At 37.6% G+C, this 17309-nt stretch overlaps 1 protein-coding gene across 6 annotated transcripts in view; it reads right to left on the reverse strand.

Annotated features, from left to right (window-relative positions):
* Positions 1-1597: 1597 nt before the first annotated feature.
* Positions 1598-17309, reverse strand: part of COL8A1 (collagen type VIII alpha 1 chain) — a 100000-nt gene continuing 84288 nt past the window's right edge. For 5 of the 6 annotated variants that reach the window (XM_087966460.1, XM_087966464.1, XM_087966462.1 and 2 more), the window contains 2 exons: positions 4768-5062; positions 1598-3775 (listed from right to left, as the gene is read on the reverse strand). In XM_087966460.1, coding sequence (XP_087822586.1) covers positions 1848-3775; positions 4768-5059 — 2220 coding nt within the window. In that variant the 5' untranslated portion in view covers positions 5060-5062 and the 3' untranslated portion in view covers positions 1598-1847. The remainder of the gene's footprint in view (positions 3776-4767; positions 5063-17309) is intronic. The other variant, XM_087966465.1, reaches the window with a different exon arrangement.

The raw sequence follows: 17309 nt of genomic DNA on the forward strand, positions 1-17309 counted from the left end.
TATCTACTATCCAGACTGTTTCGTCTTATCCATAATTGTGAAGACTGATGTGTTATGTGGTAAATGTTTGTATGTTTGAATTCTAAAGTCCCAAACACTTTAGCTTCTTCACATTCTATTATTAGCATTTTGTGGTTCTACCAGTTCTTGCTTACAAGCAAGTGGTATTCCTTGCAGATATTCCAATGTACCATTGTTGCTACTTAGTTAGGCCATTGCTTGTTGTCAGTCTGTGTAAACTTTTGTAGGAGCTTACTAAGTGATGCACTGTTTCTGCAGGTTCTTTGCAGAGGTGGCATTTGCTTTGTGTTACTAGCTTCTCAATTCTACATTTGCATGGATTTGTTCTTAAGACTTGGTCTTGCACTGCCAGAATAAGCCCCTCTGTCTCATTCTTCAGGTTTCCTATTCTTAACTGTTGCCAACACTTGTTTTTATTTGCTTTGTCTGCTATTTTTCTTTATGTACTGGCCATGTAATACTTTGCCATGCCATGTGTCTTTTTATTATGTTCACAACATTGTAAAATTACAGATGCCAGTTCTTTAGCTGTTTTGGCCTTCATATTCACAGAGTTCTTCCCCAAAACCTAGATGTCATAATTATTGGCATAGAATATGTGTGGTACTAATAATTAGTAAAAGTTATGTATTAAGTTGGTGTCAATTCTTGGCAACCAGATAGATAGACTTCTTTCAGGATGAAATAATAATAGCGACAGTATTTTGCTGGTCCCACAAACATATGACTTTCTAATATCCGTGTATTTAAAAGCCGAAATAGGCATTTAGGAATAATCCTTAGGATAGTTGAAGATAGTTACTCTATTATATGGCATTGCCTTTATGCAACTCATACTGTATGCATCACACAGTATACAAAACTAAAAGACTGTGATATTCTCAGACATTGCTAACCATTTTTTCCAGTGTTTGTTAAAAAACCTAGGAAAATGAACAATGAATAAGCTATTTTTAGCATAGCAAACACCCAATCCTATCTTTTCTTGATCAAAACTTGAAACAATGATTTTCAAATGAAAAAAGGATCACTCATTCACTATTTATATATCAGATAATTCAGTCTTGCCTGATTTCAGATGCATCTTGACATTTTCTGTATTTATTTTCTATGATCCATAAGTCAATATGCAACTGTTAATCTCTGCTGCACTAACATTATTTGGTTTGTAAATAACCTTTTATCTCTTAAGGCATTGATTTAAACTATTCCATAAACCACTCTGGAAATATAAACATTTACTTGCAATATGAATATGGCCTATTGCTTGCTGGGAACAAGAAATCAATACCATAGATGTCAGTCAATTTGCTAATAATTACATTGCTTTCTAACACTGAGATTTGTCCTTTTCTACTATTTTTGTCAATATGACCAGATTAAAATCTTCACATAAAAATAGAAATTTTGGCAAAGAGAAATTGGTACATGATTACGGAACCTTATTGAAGTCATTGCAGTTTTCATTATAAACAAATCTTTATAGTATTATTATAAAATAAATGTTTGTTTCTTTGTGGCTTCCACTTGAAAGTTTCATCCTAGAAGCAAGTGATTGGTAAGCACTTTATGTAAACCTTGATATGACATTTTTAATGCAAAAAAGCAGACAAATGTTGAAAATATTCATTGTACAGCAGCAAGCCAATTAACACTGGGCTTATCAAATAGTTTTTCTTTATAACAAGCTGTACATATAATGTTTAAATTTGTAATTTTATTTTAATATTGTACATGTTGGTCCAAAAAAATCAATAAATGCATCTTTCAATGGTATAGATTTGGAAACACAGAAAAAGAGCTTTCATTTCGTCTGAGTGTGCAGTTTACATTGGATACAATAAATATCCAGAAAAAGACGAGTGAACATATTGCCCAGCATAAAGTCCTGCCGCCTGTTCAGATGGCATCTGGATATAAACTCTGTCACCGTGCAACAGCTGGACAACGGCACTTCCAGAAGCTTGGTCCAGGAAACCTTTCTTGTATTCATCGTACGTGTACATCACCGGCTCATTGTTTTTAAATAATGCCACCCAGACATTTCCCCCTTTGCAGTGTATGTGGTAAGCGAAGTAGTAGATCCCAGGGATTTCACAGGTAAAGACACCAGTCTGTGGATTATAATTCTGCCTGCCATTATAAAGGAGCTTGTCAAACACCACAGGAACCCTGACCCGTGGAAAAGGAGTGGTGAGCTCAGCCGTGAAAGCCGGCATCTCATAGGCAGCGGCGGCAGCGGCAGCAGCGGCACTGTTTTTGCTTTTCTTTCCCTTATAACCATATGGAGATTTTATTCCATCAAGGCCTGGCCCCACCTCTGGCAAATACTGTCCCATCGCTGGCGGTGTAGGTTGCATTATTACTGTTGGGCCAGGGGGCCCAGGGGGCCCAGGAGGTCCTTGAAGACCTGGCTGGCCAGGAGCACCAAGTGATCCAGGTTTCCCTGGTGGTCCAGGCATCCCTGAAACACCAGGCTTCCCCATTCCTGGAAAACCTGGTGGGCCTGGCAAACCCCGTTCCCCTTTAGTTCCAGGTAGTCCAGGAGGTCCAATTGGGCCACTTGGTCCTGCAATACCTGGGATTCCAGTAGGGCCCTGATGGCCTTGAGTTCCTGGTTTTCCAGGTTCTCCCTTGGGGCCCATGAGCCCGTGAGCACCAGGCAAACCTGGCAAACCTTTGTGACCAGTTTCTCCTTTTGGTCCAATTGGACCAGGCAAGCCTCTCAGACCTGATGGGCCCACCTCTCCTTGAAAACCAGGTTTACCTGGGAAACCTTGCAAACCAAGTTCACCTTTGGGACCAATAGGTCCTGGAGGCCCAACAGCTCCAACCTCTCCTTTTGGACCTGGGAATCCCATCACACCTGAGGGCCCCATTAATCCAGGCTGGCCTGGTCGACCTGGTTCCCCTGGAGGCCCAGGCATGCCAGGTGGGCCCACATGACCTTTTTCACCCTTTGGTCCCAGTGGGCCCTGAGCACCACCCATGCCTCGATCACCTTTTAGACCAGGGAAACCAGGCTTTCCAATTCCAGGAGCACCAGGTGGTCCTGGTAAACCTGGCAAGCCTTGTTCCCCTTTCCCACCTGGCATGCCTGGCTGCCCTGGGATTCCATCTTGTCCTGGCTTTCCTATACCTGGAAGACCAGGAGGACCTTGAATTCCATGAGCCCCAGCTAAGCCCCGTGGCCCTGGTTCCCCTGGAATTCCTGGCTTGCCTACAGCTCCCTGAGGGCCTGGAAACCCTATCATTCCTGGTTTGCCTATTCCAGGAAGTCCAACAGGACCGGGGGGACCTGGTAAACCAGGTGGCCCTTTTAGCCCTGGTAACCCTGGAATCCCCACACCTTTATCTCCTTTTGGGCCTTGGGGGCCTTGTATCCCAGGTTGCCCTTTCATTCCTGGCTCGGCCTTTGCTCCTGGTTGTCCTGGTAATCCTCTGTCACCTGGTTTTCCTATTCCAGGCAGTCCTTGAGGTCCTGGTGGTCCTTGGGGTCCTGGGATTCCCATAGATCCACTCTCCCCCTTTGGCCCCATTTCACCTCTTGATCCTGGAGACCCCATTGCTCCTGGTTTTCCTGGCATTCCAGGCATGCCTGGTTTTCCAATTCCTGGGTATCCTTGTGGTCCTGGTTTGCCTTTAGCTCCTGGTATTCCATGTCCTGGCAGCCCCGGAGATCCTGGAGGCCCTCTTGGTCCAGGCTCTCCAGGAGGACCCTGTTCACCTCTCAAACTGGCTAACGGCAATTCTGCTGTTTTAACAAGAGAAAGACAAATAAAGAAAGGAACATTAACGTTCATCTTGACTGCTCTAGACGTCACCAACATGCTTCAAGAGGAATTGATGTGTCAGCCTACTGGCTGGATTATTTTTACAACATAGTTTTAAGATGGATTACCTCCTTTCAAAGAACATTAGCAATTTTGTGATCAATGCTGCTGGCCCCCATTTTTTTTTTTTTCCTAAAGTGTTCCTGATGAATTAGACCCATATTCAACTTGATATTTCTATGTGTTTTGATGCAGCAAAGTCTAGAAAAGTAAAGAAAAATGACTTGTTGGAAAGGATCATTTTATAACTTTTCTGAATCTGGAAGATAAGGCTATGCAAATGGGAGTGGACGAGGTGCACTCCCCTGCCAGTCTCGGTATTTCACTAAAACTGTATTTCAGTTTTAGTGAAAGTGGCAATGTCTTCTATTGCACTAAAGACATCAAGCTGCTTGCCAATGGCATCTCACATCAAAATGTGCTATCTGAGGCAGCTATCTCACTCTGACTAAAGCAGGTATGAAGACATTTTTGTAACAGGACAGAATAAACTTAACATTTGGAAATGGGTGAGGAAAATGACCGATTTTGGTGCACAACTAGAAGTAGGGAGTTGAAAAAAGGGGATGTGTAAACATCTGGGTTTGTTGCTACCTCTCTGTACAACTTAAGCTCATAGATATTTCAGAATAAATGCAAAAGTAGTCTTGTCTTCTCTTAAAACAAAAAAAAAAAAAAAAGGCTAAACAAAATATTCTTCACAAATTCTGATTTTTGCAATATAGTTTATGCATTTGGGCAAATTTATATTCAAGATATTAAACTTGACTTCTCTTCCATCCTATATAATATCAGGATTCTGAACTAGGACCAGAGAGGCTCGTTTTCAACTCCAGCCTCAGCTATAGAACCTCATCCGGAGACCTTGGTCCAGTCAATAAGCCCAACCTACTTCATATCTTGCCCATATTACCTTTCTGTTTCTTTGAAATCCTCTCCTTGCCAAGCATGGGGATCTGTGGAATTTCTTTTATATACTGAGGGATATATTCTTTTCCATATGATAGGTGTGGCCCCTCCTTTCCCATGTGCTGCATTGGCACTCCTTCTTTACTCAATGGCATGTGAGGTACTTGTTGCCCAAGAGGTTGGTACTGTGGCATTTGAGGAGGCATCTGCTTGATCCCATAATAAGCACCAGCTTGGATAGATCTTAGTAGCCCAAGGTAAATGATTAGCCATGTAGGTGTGAGCAATATAGCCATAATCTGCAACAACAAATAAATAGTTCTGAATGGAAAAACAGCAAGAACAAATATAAGAAACTTAATTTTGGACAACAAAAATTATCCCAAAGGAAAAAAAACCACTGGTTAGAAGGTATTTCCTTCTGGTAATCTTTATAGTTATTGAGCATTAAAGTAAACAGAGCTGGTTGTAGGTCTTAAGGTCCCTACAGTGTTTCTGACATTTTAGCTTTGGAAGCATAAAGATAACTACCAACTGCTAATTATATTTATAATATTGCTTTAGGAAAATTGTACCATTACATTGCAGAACATTAAAATGATTGTTTTCATTCATAAGGGAGGCTTTCAAGATTTTTTTTTAAAATGTAGTTATTTTGAAAAGAGAGAAAGAAAAGACAAATGCCTAGAAATTATAAAATATTTCATAGAAAAGTTTTCATAACAAAACATTAAATTATGAAATAAGATAAAATTAAAAGAAAGTATGAATATACAGAAAATCTGCACTTCTTGAGTCTTTTAGGGCAGGAAGAATCCCTGTTTATTAAGGATCCCTGTGTTATTTCTGTGCCGGAAAATTCTTCATTGAGAGACCCCCTTCTCCTGAAGACTTAGTTGTACCAGGGGAACAACAGTTTCAAGGAACCATAAGGTGGAGCTGAAGAGTTCGGGGCTTTCAGAAATTGTCATTCTAGGTCTGATGCCCTACAAGATTGAGAGGCCATCTTAAGTGAGGGGAAATAAAACACACCAGCCAGATCACAGGCCAGAGGTGGTATTCAGCAGGTTCTGACCAGTTCTGGAGAACTGGTAGCGGGAATTTTGAGTAGTTCGGAGAACTGGCAAATACCACCTCTGACTGGCCCCGCCCCCATCTATTCTCTGCCTCCTGAGTCCCAGCTGATCGGCTGGGTCTTCTTTTGTTGCCCTGTGCAGGAGAACAGAGCTGGAAAGCAGGTTAGTGGGGTGGGGAGGGAATGGGATTTTCTAGTAACCTTTCCCTAGGAGTGGGGAGGGAATGGAGATTTACAGTACCCTTTCCCTGTCACACCCACCAAGCCATGGCCACCAACCAAGCCACATCAGGCCCACCAAGCCATGCCCACAGAACCGGTCATAAATTTTTTTGAATCCCACCACTGTCACCGGCACACACCATCTTGTGAGGATGAGTTTTCTCCAATTTATATAAGAATGCCTATGATTGGAGCCTAACTGTGGTAATACAAAATCTAGTGCAAAAAAGGCCTGTATCTGTAAGAAAACTACCCAAATTCCCTCAGTCTTATTTCCTGTGTTGCTGTTTGCAAATTAGGAATGTTCTTTTGATACAGGACCAAAATTTCAAAGAAGAAATAGTAAGATTACTCAATAAATCTGTGTGGCAACTCCAAAATGGTGTATTGTGTAAATTTTGAATGGTGTGCTGTCTCGGACGTTGACAGCTAGTCTGTTTTACAAAGTCACTGTTATGCTAAAGAAATACATATTTAATTTTATGGTCTCAGAAAGTGGTATACTATTGTCATGAACAATTATACAAATATGTTGGTTAACTTGTTTTTAAAAAGAATTATTCTTACCCTTCATTGGTCTATAAGAATTGGGTTTATCATGACATTCAATAGTAGTCCTACAAGTTGCTCTCTTCTTATTAAATCAATATAATTTAGACAACCAATAATGTGTAATGGCTTGTGTATCAGTTTTCTTCAAGTCTTATATGTATGAGTAGTACAAGGTGTGTTTCCATGATATTTGAATGCCAATATCAGCATCATCAGACAGGGCTTTCTTGTCACAAAACAACACAAATTAACCTGTGTAATAAAAGCAACTAATTCTCAGTCCCATTAATAGTATGTTTGCTTTCACTGCAAACATCTTTGTGGGTGTTTTTGCACAGCTTTTTTGTTTTCTGAAAGAGTTTGTGGGGGGAAACAATGCTGAGAGGAAGCCTCTGAATATTATGTTCTCAGCATCATGCTTGTTTTTCCAATCTTTGAACACCTGGTCTGTTCCTAAGTAAGCATACCAGTCTAATAGGCCTGTGGCCTGGCATAGATTATTAGAATAACCAAAGACGACAATTGATAAACTCGAAAAGGTACTTGCAAACAGCTCCAGACCAAAAAAAAAAAAGACATGCCAAACCACCATAGAAACTGCCAGGAATGAATGTCATAACATGCTTATTTTATTCCCTGTTTGAAACTAATGAAAATAAAAATAAAAAAACAGTGATGACTTATTTTTCCTAATAAAATTATTTTTTGTTATTTGGAAAGCATTCAGAAGTTTGCAAATCATCAGTTATAACAGTGATAAATTCAAGTATTTTGTCAACTTTTTAAATATTCGCTTATTATACTCCTCAAAGATGTTTCAGAAATCTTTTGCTTCTGGTCTTTTATTGCTGGAGTATTTCAGCAAAAGACTTTTATTACTTTTATTCACCCCTAAATTTGTCTAAATCCTCAGTAAATTTAAATAATTTAGTAGTGCATAATTTGTGTGTGTTTTGAATAGTCTTTTAGACTGTTTCTTAACTGTTTTGACAATAACATAATAAGTTTATTCATGAACAGCTTTCTATATGACGAATCGCCCTTTCTGGCAACCAGGCCTTTAACCAGGAATACTTGAGAAACTATTCTTTGAAGCTTAATGTCTTCCTAAACTCTCTTAGTGTCTAATTTTCTCCTTAAAATATTCACGGAAAGTTTACATGGAATTGTTTCTAAAGTATAATCATAATTTCTATGGATTATGAACCTTTCACAATTCAAGGGCAGCAGAAAATAGAAACTAAGAAGCAATATTGGCAATTGTACACTAGATGGAGTGTTTGTTTCATGATTCTGAAATTCCATTATTTAACTAACATTTCAAAAACAAGATGTGCTTATTGAATAGTAAAAATGAAATTGTTATCAACTGCTTAAGATTCCAATATCTTCCTTCAAGGTAAATTTCCTTTCCAAGAAAATCACATTTTCTACAGCATTCAAATTTCAGGGCTTGATTATGTGAAATATTGTTCCACAATTATTACAGCCTCTTCGTTTACAGCTAGATAAGCACAAAGCTTCAAACAAAATAGTTTTACTTCAAATAAACTATTTTCTTCAATGGAATACAATGGGCAGGGCACTAAAACCTCAGGAATTTAGATTCATTTTTGGTACATATTTTTCTTATAAAAGTGAAAGTTAAGAACAAGCAACTTGGGATTTGGAGGCCTACATATATCATATTAAAATAGTTGAGAAGCACATACTGTGCAAATCCATAATTACACCCAGCTTTCATTTTTTGGTTTTAGCCATCAGCTGACAACTGTTTAAAGTCAGCTAAACCGAGACTTGAGTTATTAAGCAAAGGTGGTCAGAAATATGTGTAAATTACATTTAATCAGAATATGTCATGAAAATGTATTCAATATTTACATTCCCAGCTATTATTCCTTTTAAACAAGTCATTCTTTGTACCCAGGTGGATGTAATCTATATAAAGCTTATATTTTATTTTTTCTCTTTGTACAAAATTCCTTGTGTACCTAATCACACTTGGCCAAATAAAGTATTCAATTCAATCCAATCCAATCCAATCTCTCCTATAGCTTACTTTGTTTTTTCCCCCTTTCCACTGTCCTTAAAAAACAACAACAGGGAAATGAAATTCTCTTTTATTTGTAGAAGATCTGAAGTTTTCAGAATTCATGTCTTACTGAAAAAAAAGTTAAATTTATTTGTGCTGCCCTTAAGACCCACCACTGTTGGAAGTATATTAAAGATAATTTTCATATTCCATTTTGTATACTATCAAGGAACTCTCCTGTATCCAAAATTTATAATAGAAAGATGTTTTTAAATATAATGTGTGAGGCTAGATTAGAATCATTTAATGTTGCTCTTGTTTATGACTCTCTGCTGTAATCCTGTGGTTTTTATGGCCTGATACTTTGTCATAAAAAATTTTCACTGAAACATTTAAACAAGAAGATAAAAATGAATATAAAGTAAGAAAGACAAAAGAAAAAGAAAAAAAAGCCTTTCCCCCCACCTTTGAAAATACTTTCTTTCCTAGCACTTTTTAAAAACTAGCAACAATGTTATTGGTCTTTCATCTTCCCACTTTGATGCAACGCATACTGTGTTTTCTTAGCCCTTGTCACCATGCTGCTTTATGGGCAATTTGTCTTCAAAAACTAAAGCTGTCTTAAAGTTTGTATCTTGAGCCTGAGTCTCTGCCATGTACAGTATTTCACCACACTGTACTTTGATTATCTTTTCCAAGTGGGAATGCAAAACAATAGCATCTCTTATTTTCTTTGCTTTGTATTAAATTTATAGCTCTTTAGAAACCCAGGATCCCAATCCAAGGGAGATGTTCAAACGATGAAAAATGTTTTTACAGTATTTTTCTTGAAAATGTCTCCTGCAGTTAGACCATTTTCATTGGAAGGGTGTTTTCTTTTCCATTGCAAAGACAGAATCTTTCTACAATTTGCTGTGACCAGCGGTAAAAACAATAAATAAATTGATTGATGTCTTGTCTATAAGCTACTTCCAGTTCTGGAATAATCAATGTCTACCCAAATAGCAAATGAAATGTGATGATTTATTTTGTAGAAAAAACACAGAATAAGATTATTATTTTTTTAAAAAGTCTCATTTCTCCCTCTTACAGAGTAACAGAGTTGGAAAGGACCTTGTAGGTCATCTAGTCCAACCCCACCCAAGCAGGAGATCCTACCCATTTCTGACAAATGGCAGTCCAATCTCTTCTTGAAAGTCTCAAATGATGAAGCTCCCACAACGTCCGAAAGCAAACTGTTCCATTGGTTAATTGTTCTCACTGTTAGAAAATTTCTCCTTATTTTCAGGTTAAATTTCTCCTTGTTCAGTTTCCATCCATAATTTCTTGTCTGGCCTATAGGTGCTTTAGAAAATAGCTTGACCCCTTCTTCTCTGTGGCAGCCCCTCAAATATTGAAAGACTGCTATAATATCTCCCCTGGTCCTTCTCTTCACTAGACTAGCTAAGCCCAGTTCCTGTAACCGTTCTTTATATGTTTTAGTTTCCAGTCCGTAATCATCTGGCTGCTCTTCTCTGTACTTTTTCTAGAGCTTTCTTCTTCACTGTCTTCTAAGGCATTCTTCCCTCAGTCTGAGTCCCTCACATTCACATAAAAATAGTATCAAAAGTAAACCACTCAACCCAATACTCAGCTTTTACCCTCAACCACAACCCTACCTCAACCCATCCACCATCACCCAAGACTAGGCACGCACGCCCCCAACTACCTCAATTCCAACTACTGCCGGCCTTAAATGCAAACTACTCAATGCAAGAAGCCTCGTGAATAAAATACCTGAATTTCTCTTCCTCCTAAATATGGCTAACTTCGACATTATATTTGTCTGTGAAACATGGCTCAATGCATCTCTCCCCGACTCCATTACCACAGTAAGAGACTATCATGTTTACAGATCAGATTGTGAAAATCGTCGAGGAGGTGGAGTTGCTATATTCTATAAAAAATCCTTACATCTAAAAAATATCCAAGTTACCCAGGAGTTTGCCCTTCCTGAAACCATCATCTGTGAACTATCCTCAAATATCACAATTCGATTCTTACTATGTTACAGAGCACCTGATTATGACATCGAACATGTAAACAAGCTAAATACATTACTAACATGGGCTGCATCCTGCCCATACCCTTTTATCCTTCTTGGTGATTTCAATCTACCTCATATTAACTGGACCCTAAATGATTGTACAACTGAAATCATACACACAACCTTCTACAATGCTATTACAAATCTGGGACTGGAACAACTAGTAACCAACAACACTAGACTAAACAACTGCCTCGATCTCATCTTCTGCAACAGTTTGAACCTAATCTACGGAATACAATCTAAAGAACCCTTTTCCAGTAGTGACCACAATATGATCGACTTTTGTCTCAACATACATCCACACAAAAATCACCACAATGATGTAATCCCCTATTGTAACTTCAAAAAGGCAACTATGATCTTATAGACAACGATCTCTCATCCCTTGATTGGCAATCTCTATTCACTGGATGCAATACTGTTGAAGACCATTATAACATATTTTTACTTGAAGTCAAAAGAGTCATCAAACTATATGTACCAACAACAACTCCCAAAACAAAACAAAAAAGCAGATTACCCATATCAATAAGGAAACTTCAATCCAAAAAGAGATCACTCTGGCGGAAAACAAATCTGGTCACGTTGCCAATTTCAAAAACCGATACAAAAATCTATGCCACCAGATAAAGACCGAATGCACCAATTATCACATTAAACAAGAGGAAAACCTTCTAAGCACCAATTCCACCCGCACTTTTTACAATTTTGTAAACAACAAACTAAAAGACTCAAGGTCCATCCCTCCCTTGATAGGACCTGATGGTAAAGACTGCAACGACGACACCATTAAAGCCAACATCTTTAACACATTCTTCGGCTCAGTATTTGTAAACAGCAATGGATCATGCCCAATATTTCCTAGCCGTACCACAGATAACAACAATGATCTAATACATATCGATTTCACAGAAGACAATGTTGAAAAAGCAATACGCAACCTAAAACCATCTCTATCTATTGGACCGGACGGAATATGTGCCTACTTCTTAAGAAAGCTATCCTCTGCCATAGCCAAACCTCTAAGCATAATCTTTGAAAAATCTTTCAGAACCAGCTCCTTGCCTAACCTATGGTCACAAGCCACAGTCATCCCCATCTTCAAAAAAGGGAGACCCAAGCCTAGTTGAAAACTACAGGCCAATCTCCTTATGCTGCGTCACCTGTAAAGTCATGGAATCAATTATTAACCAATCCATCATCCTTCACTTAGAGACAAATAACCTACTCTCCAATAAACAATTTGGTTTCAGGAAAAAACTATCCTGTAATCTGCAACTCTTACACTGCAAAAACATATGGACGACACAACTCGACCAGGGCAAAACAATAGACGCAATCTACATAGACTTCTGTAAAGCCTTTGATTCAGTGGTACACGACAAACTACTCCTAAAAATAAAATCCTATGGTATCTCTGGACAACTGAATAACTGGATAGAAGCATTCCTGTCAAACAGACAACAAATGGTCAAAATCGGGAGCGTCCTATCAAATCCAGTACCTGTCAATAGTGGTGTTCCCCAAGGCAGTGTTCTAGGACCAACTCTCTTCATACTCTACATAAACGACCTCTGTGATCATATTAAGAGCAATTGCGTTCTCTTCACTGATGACGTAAAGCTGTTCAATACCACAGACAATACTGCTACCCTTCAAAAAGATCTTGACTATGTATCCGAATGGTCAAACAAATGGCAACTTCAAATCTCAACAAATAAATGCTCTGTCTTACATATTGGCAAAAAAAATCAGAAAATAAAATACAAGCTGAATAGTCAAGATCTTGTTGATGACCCAAGCTCTGTAAAGGACCTTGGAATACTCACCTCTAATGATCTAAGTGCTAGAGCACACTGCAACTACATAGCCAAAAAGGCATTAAGAGTTGTTAACCTAATCCTACGTAGCTTTTTCTCTGGTAATATCACACTACTAACCAGAGCATACAAAACATTTGCTAGACCAATACTCGAATACAGTTCATCAGTCTGGAATCCACACTACGTATCTGATATTAGCACAATTGAGAAAGTCCAGAAATATTTCACAAGAAGAGTTCTCCACTCCTCTACTCGCTGTAGAATACCTTATGCCACCAGACTTGAAATTCTAGAACTAGAAAACCTTGAATTACGCCGTCTTCGGTCTGACTTAAGCATGGTATACAAAATCATACATTGCAATGTCCTACCTGTCAATGAATACTTCAGCTTCAACCATAACAACACAAGAGCACACAATAGATACAAACTCAAAGTAAACCACACCAAACTTGATTGCAGGAAATACGACTTCAGCAATAGAGTGGTCAATGTCTGGAATACTCTACCCGACTCTGTAGTTTCTTCCCCAAACCCCAAAAACTTTAACCTTAGACTGTCTACTATTGACCTCACCCCTTTCCTAAGAGGTCTGTAGGGGCGTGCATAAGCGCACCAACGTGCCTACCGTCCCTGTCCTATTGTTTCTCCTATTCTTTTATTTTTCTTATATGTAACCATTTCATGTATTCACAACTATGTATACATTTATACTTATTATCTTGTAAACAATTGGCAAATCAAATAAATAAATAAATAAATAAATAAATAAAATATCCTCTAACAACAAGGCTGTAGGTTAAAATGGCTGGGGAATAAAGGGAATTGAAGTCAAACCCATGTGGTGAGCATTACTTTATAGAAAGATGTTCTAAAGCAAAATTCTATTGCTTGTATCTTAAATCCATGAAACGGAGGTCCATTAAACCAAAGGGTTTTATGCTACTTCTATGAAAAATTTTCATGTATTATTTCAGTTACATAAAAGTTTTCTTTTCCCTGTTTCCTTCTTAGTTTTAGAATAACAATATCTTCTGGGCCAGGGATATACATATATGCCCACCAAACCAGAAAAAAATACCCACTGCCTGGAGCCTCTCAATGTTGCTAATAATTTGTAGTAATTATGTGACTAAATGTGGAAATCACTTAATACATGAGAAATAATAATCTTCTATATTAGGTTATTTCAATTAATTACATTTAAAAATAATTCAAGCAAATTCTGTTTCATTGTGGCCTCTTCCACTATGTTGTCCTGATCCTGCAAATATTTGGAGTGAAATTCCCAGGATATTATTGCTCCAAGTGTGTTTGACCTGAAAAAAGTTTTCTCAATCTTTCCTTAATGGCAAAGGAAGCTATGAATGAGTCAAAAAGTATCATTCAGAGGTGATCTATAACCGATTCTTATTTTCCAAAGAAAACCGTCTGGCGGGGAAATGCACAGATGCTATTTCCCATACAGCCCTACTACTGGACAGAAAGAAGAATAGTGAGAGTCTCCTACATATTTTAAGACATTCTGGGTGTTTTTCATTTTCAGAAGATAGAGTTATGAGTGCCACGTAACTTTACAACTCTATATTACACTTCTGTTTTCAAGTGAGAAAAAGGAGTCTGTCACAAATGTTGAAGTGAGATCTGTCTACCAGTGCAAAAGACTTTTGCATGTGGAATGAAAAGTGACATGATCTTGTCCTTTGTTCAGGCATCAACATGTTTTCAGCTCAATGGACAGTCTTAAGATATATATTTTTATAAGCAGTTGAACACAGTTCATGGACTGTGGACTGAAAAATGTCAAAGCAAAGTTTTGTTCACATGAATTATGATAGCAACCAGACTGTTCCATACCTGAAGAACAGGCTTGTTCTGTTTGGCTTTCTAAAGAACTTTTTTTAGCCAAGTACCAACACTATAAATTGTTGAAATTCTTGTATTTGGAATTTCTCCTGCTGTTCTGATGAGAAGATAATGGGGCTTCAACAATTGCAATGATACACACAAAAATGAATTTTCTTTTCAAACTCTCTTACTGTTTTGTAATTGAAAATAAAGTTGAAATGGAATCAGGCACAAATGTTTTCCATATATTTTAAGTGGTTTAATAATTAAACCCTTCCTTTGCCAAAACAATGTAAGTAGAATACAGAATTTAGTCCATATTATAAATTAACCATAATTACTAAGTGTATTACATCTTAGGCGTTGTCAACAAGAGGTCTCCATTGGATTCAGACCAACTCTGCATCCTAAGGTTGATTAGGTTACTTTGAACTGAACTTTCCAATTATACCCTAATCTCATTCTAGGTCTCAAAGAACTTGTAGAGCTTCAAGGCCCATACAAACAAAAGTGTTGTATCACTTTTATAAGATTAAAAAATGCAAGGTAAATGTAGGAAAAACTGTCATTTAATAGATAAAAAACTTAATTGTGGTGTCAAATAAAGCAGCCACCTATAATAAAATTCCTCCACTGAAATCTAATTAATTAACAGAGAACATCTGTCTAATTTGGAATCTTAGGAATTAATGTAAGAATTAATTTTCTCTAAATCCCAATCCAGGCTATATGATAAACAAACATCTAAATTGTGCTGAGTTATATATAAGTTATATAACAATGACATTTTATACTCAGATTTATTGACAAAACTGCAAGGCCAGATTCAGTACTCATCATCCTCACTCAATTTATAGAGCCCTTAAGCGTTACCAGACATGACTTCAAAAGCATTCAGATAATTAATTGTCTGTCACTATCCCAGCAGGAGGAACGGGGCCTGCAGTGATGGAAAACACTCAAGCACTCAGCAATGGGGTGTGGTTTTGTGTATATAGTTTGTTTCCTGAGAAGACCTAAAACTACGTCATGCAATTTCTTTAGCATCCTAAAGAAGATTCACTGCTGAAACCTGCCCTGTGCTGGATTTCATTTACTTATTTTCAGTTCAGAACATCTACCCCAACCAGAAGCTGAGTTTAAATATCATTTCAATTTCTCACATGCTCCCTGACTTGTCATCATTTTAAAATTGGATAGAATATTAAACTCATTTTTTATATTTATGTCATGTTGCATAATTGAACACAGCACATACAGTAGATGAATCCATGATAATCATACAATAATATCATAACAAAACATGGAAGGCTGGGTAAACGTGCACCAATGTTACACTGTAAAGTACAACGCAGTTGATCAGGTTAAAGCAACCATCAGACAAATAGTTAAAACACAGATGAAATTTAGAGAAACAAATTGGGAACAGAAAATCATTGTAAGTAATTGTCATATATTCATAATGGCTCATTACAATTAGATCTCTTGTTGCTTCTTCTCTACTGAAGTCTCAAAAAAAAAACCTGCCCCAGATACAACAAATCAATACAAGTGTAATCTTTTCTGCATGGGAAGTAGCGCATTTATAGTTATTTCTAAAGGGCAGCCAAAGGCTGCAAGGAATCCAGTATTACATAATAAAGGTGATAATGATTCTAAAGGAATAGGAATTATAAAGTCATTAAGCTATGATAGATTTTTTACGTTTAGATTTTTTTTTCAAAAAAAAGGGAAGGAAATTTAATAATTTGCCCCTGAATTGCCATGGCATGATCTTAGAGGTATCTGAGGCAACATAAGCCCAGAGACCATGGACTATACACTGATGCACTGCAAGATCCCAGCGAGAGTTCCTCTGGACATAATTCGGTATCACCTGACCGTTCTTCATAAAAGGCCAAAGTTGGTAATAATGCTTCTCATTATAAGCCACTGAAACTGGTAATGCTAGAGGCAGTTTCAGGATCACCCCTTCTCCCAAGGCTCATAACGTCATAGAAAATGGATTGAATCCCCTCTTATTTAGAGTAAGGAATCCATGATAGCCTTAATTTGCTCATCAGTCTCTTGCTGCTTTGTGCTCTCGGTCCAAAAGCCTTTACAGGGCTCTTCAAGAAAGTAGCCTCCCCCCACGCCCAGAGGACACTAGGCACAAGCCATTGTCAAGATGAAAGCCAAATGAGAGGGTGTTTAATTTAATCTAGCAAGAATGTTCTAAACAGGACAGAAAAGAGAAAGAATGATTGATATGAATGGGGAAACTATTCCTTCTGTATTTGAAGAAATGTCAAACCAACAACTAGTCCTGCCAAATCTTCCCTAAAACCAAAGGGTCTGTTGAGGAGGATTTGATGCTTCTGTGTCTGATCATGGTATGCATTATTTTTTGTTCAAGTAACATGTATTTTTTTCTTTGACTTTTTTTTTTACTGTTCCCAAACTCATCCAGACAATAGAAACCATTGGAGTCAAAGATCCTGCAAATAAAACCACAGTTCAAGCAAAAACTAGTCAATATTATAACAAAAACATGATATTAAGATTCTCTCAGCTTCAAAGGGATTACAATTCTATAAAACACATTTTTGGGAGAGAATTGCTTCAGACAAAATGCTATTTACTGGGCAAGGTTTTTCAAAGCCAGCCTTGTAAGCTGTATACATACATAAAGGGCTTGGTTTAAGGGAACACCGTTTTTGACTTGATTATTCCAAGAGCTGCCTTGAAAATTTTATGAAAATAATACCATTATTTGTTTGTTTGATGGATTTTAGATTACATTTAAAGTTTTGCACATTTTTAAAATAAACACTGTACTAAAATAAACTATTTGATTATGTTCTGTGACATATAATCTTGTAAACTGCCTTTTTCAAACATAGTGCTAATCTTTTTAAACAACAAG

Source organism: Notechis scutatus, chromosome 5, assembly GCF_049901735.1.
Source record: "Notechis scutatus isolate UNSWTSFEM ecotype Mainland chromosome 5, rNotScu1.2, whole genome shotgun sequence".
Taxonomy (NCBI): domain Eukaryota; kingdom Metazoa; phylum Chordata; class Lepidosauria; order Squamata; family Elapidae; genus Notechis; species Notechis scutatus.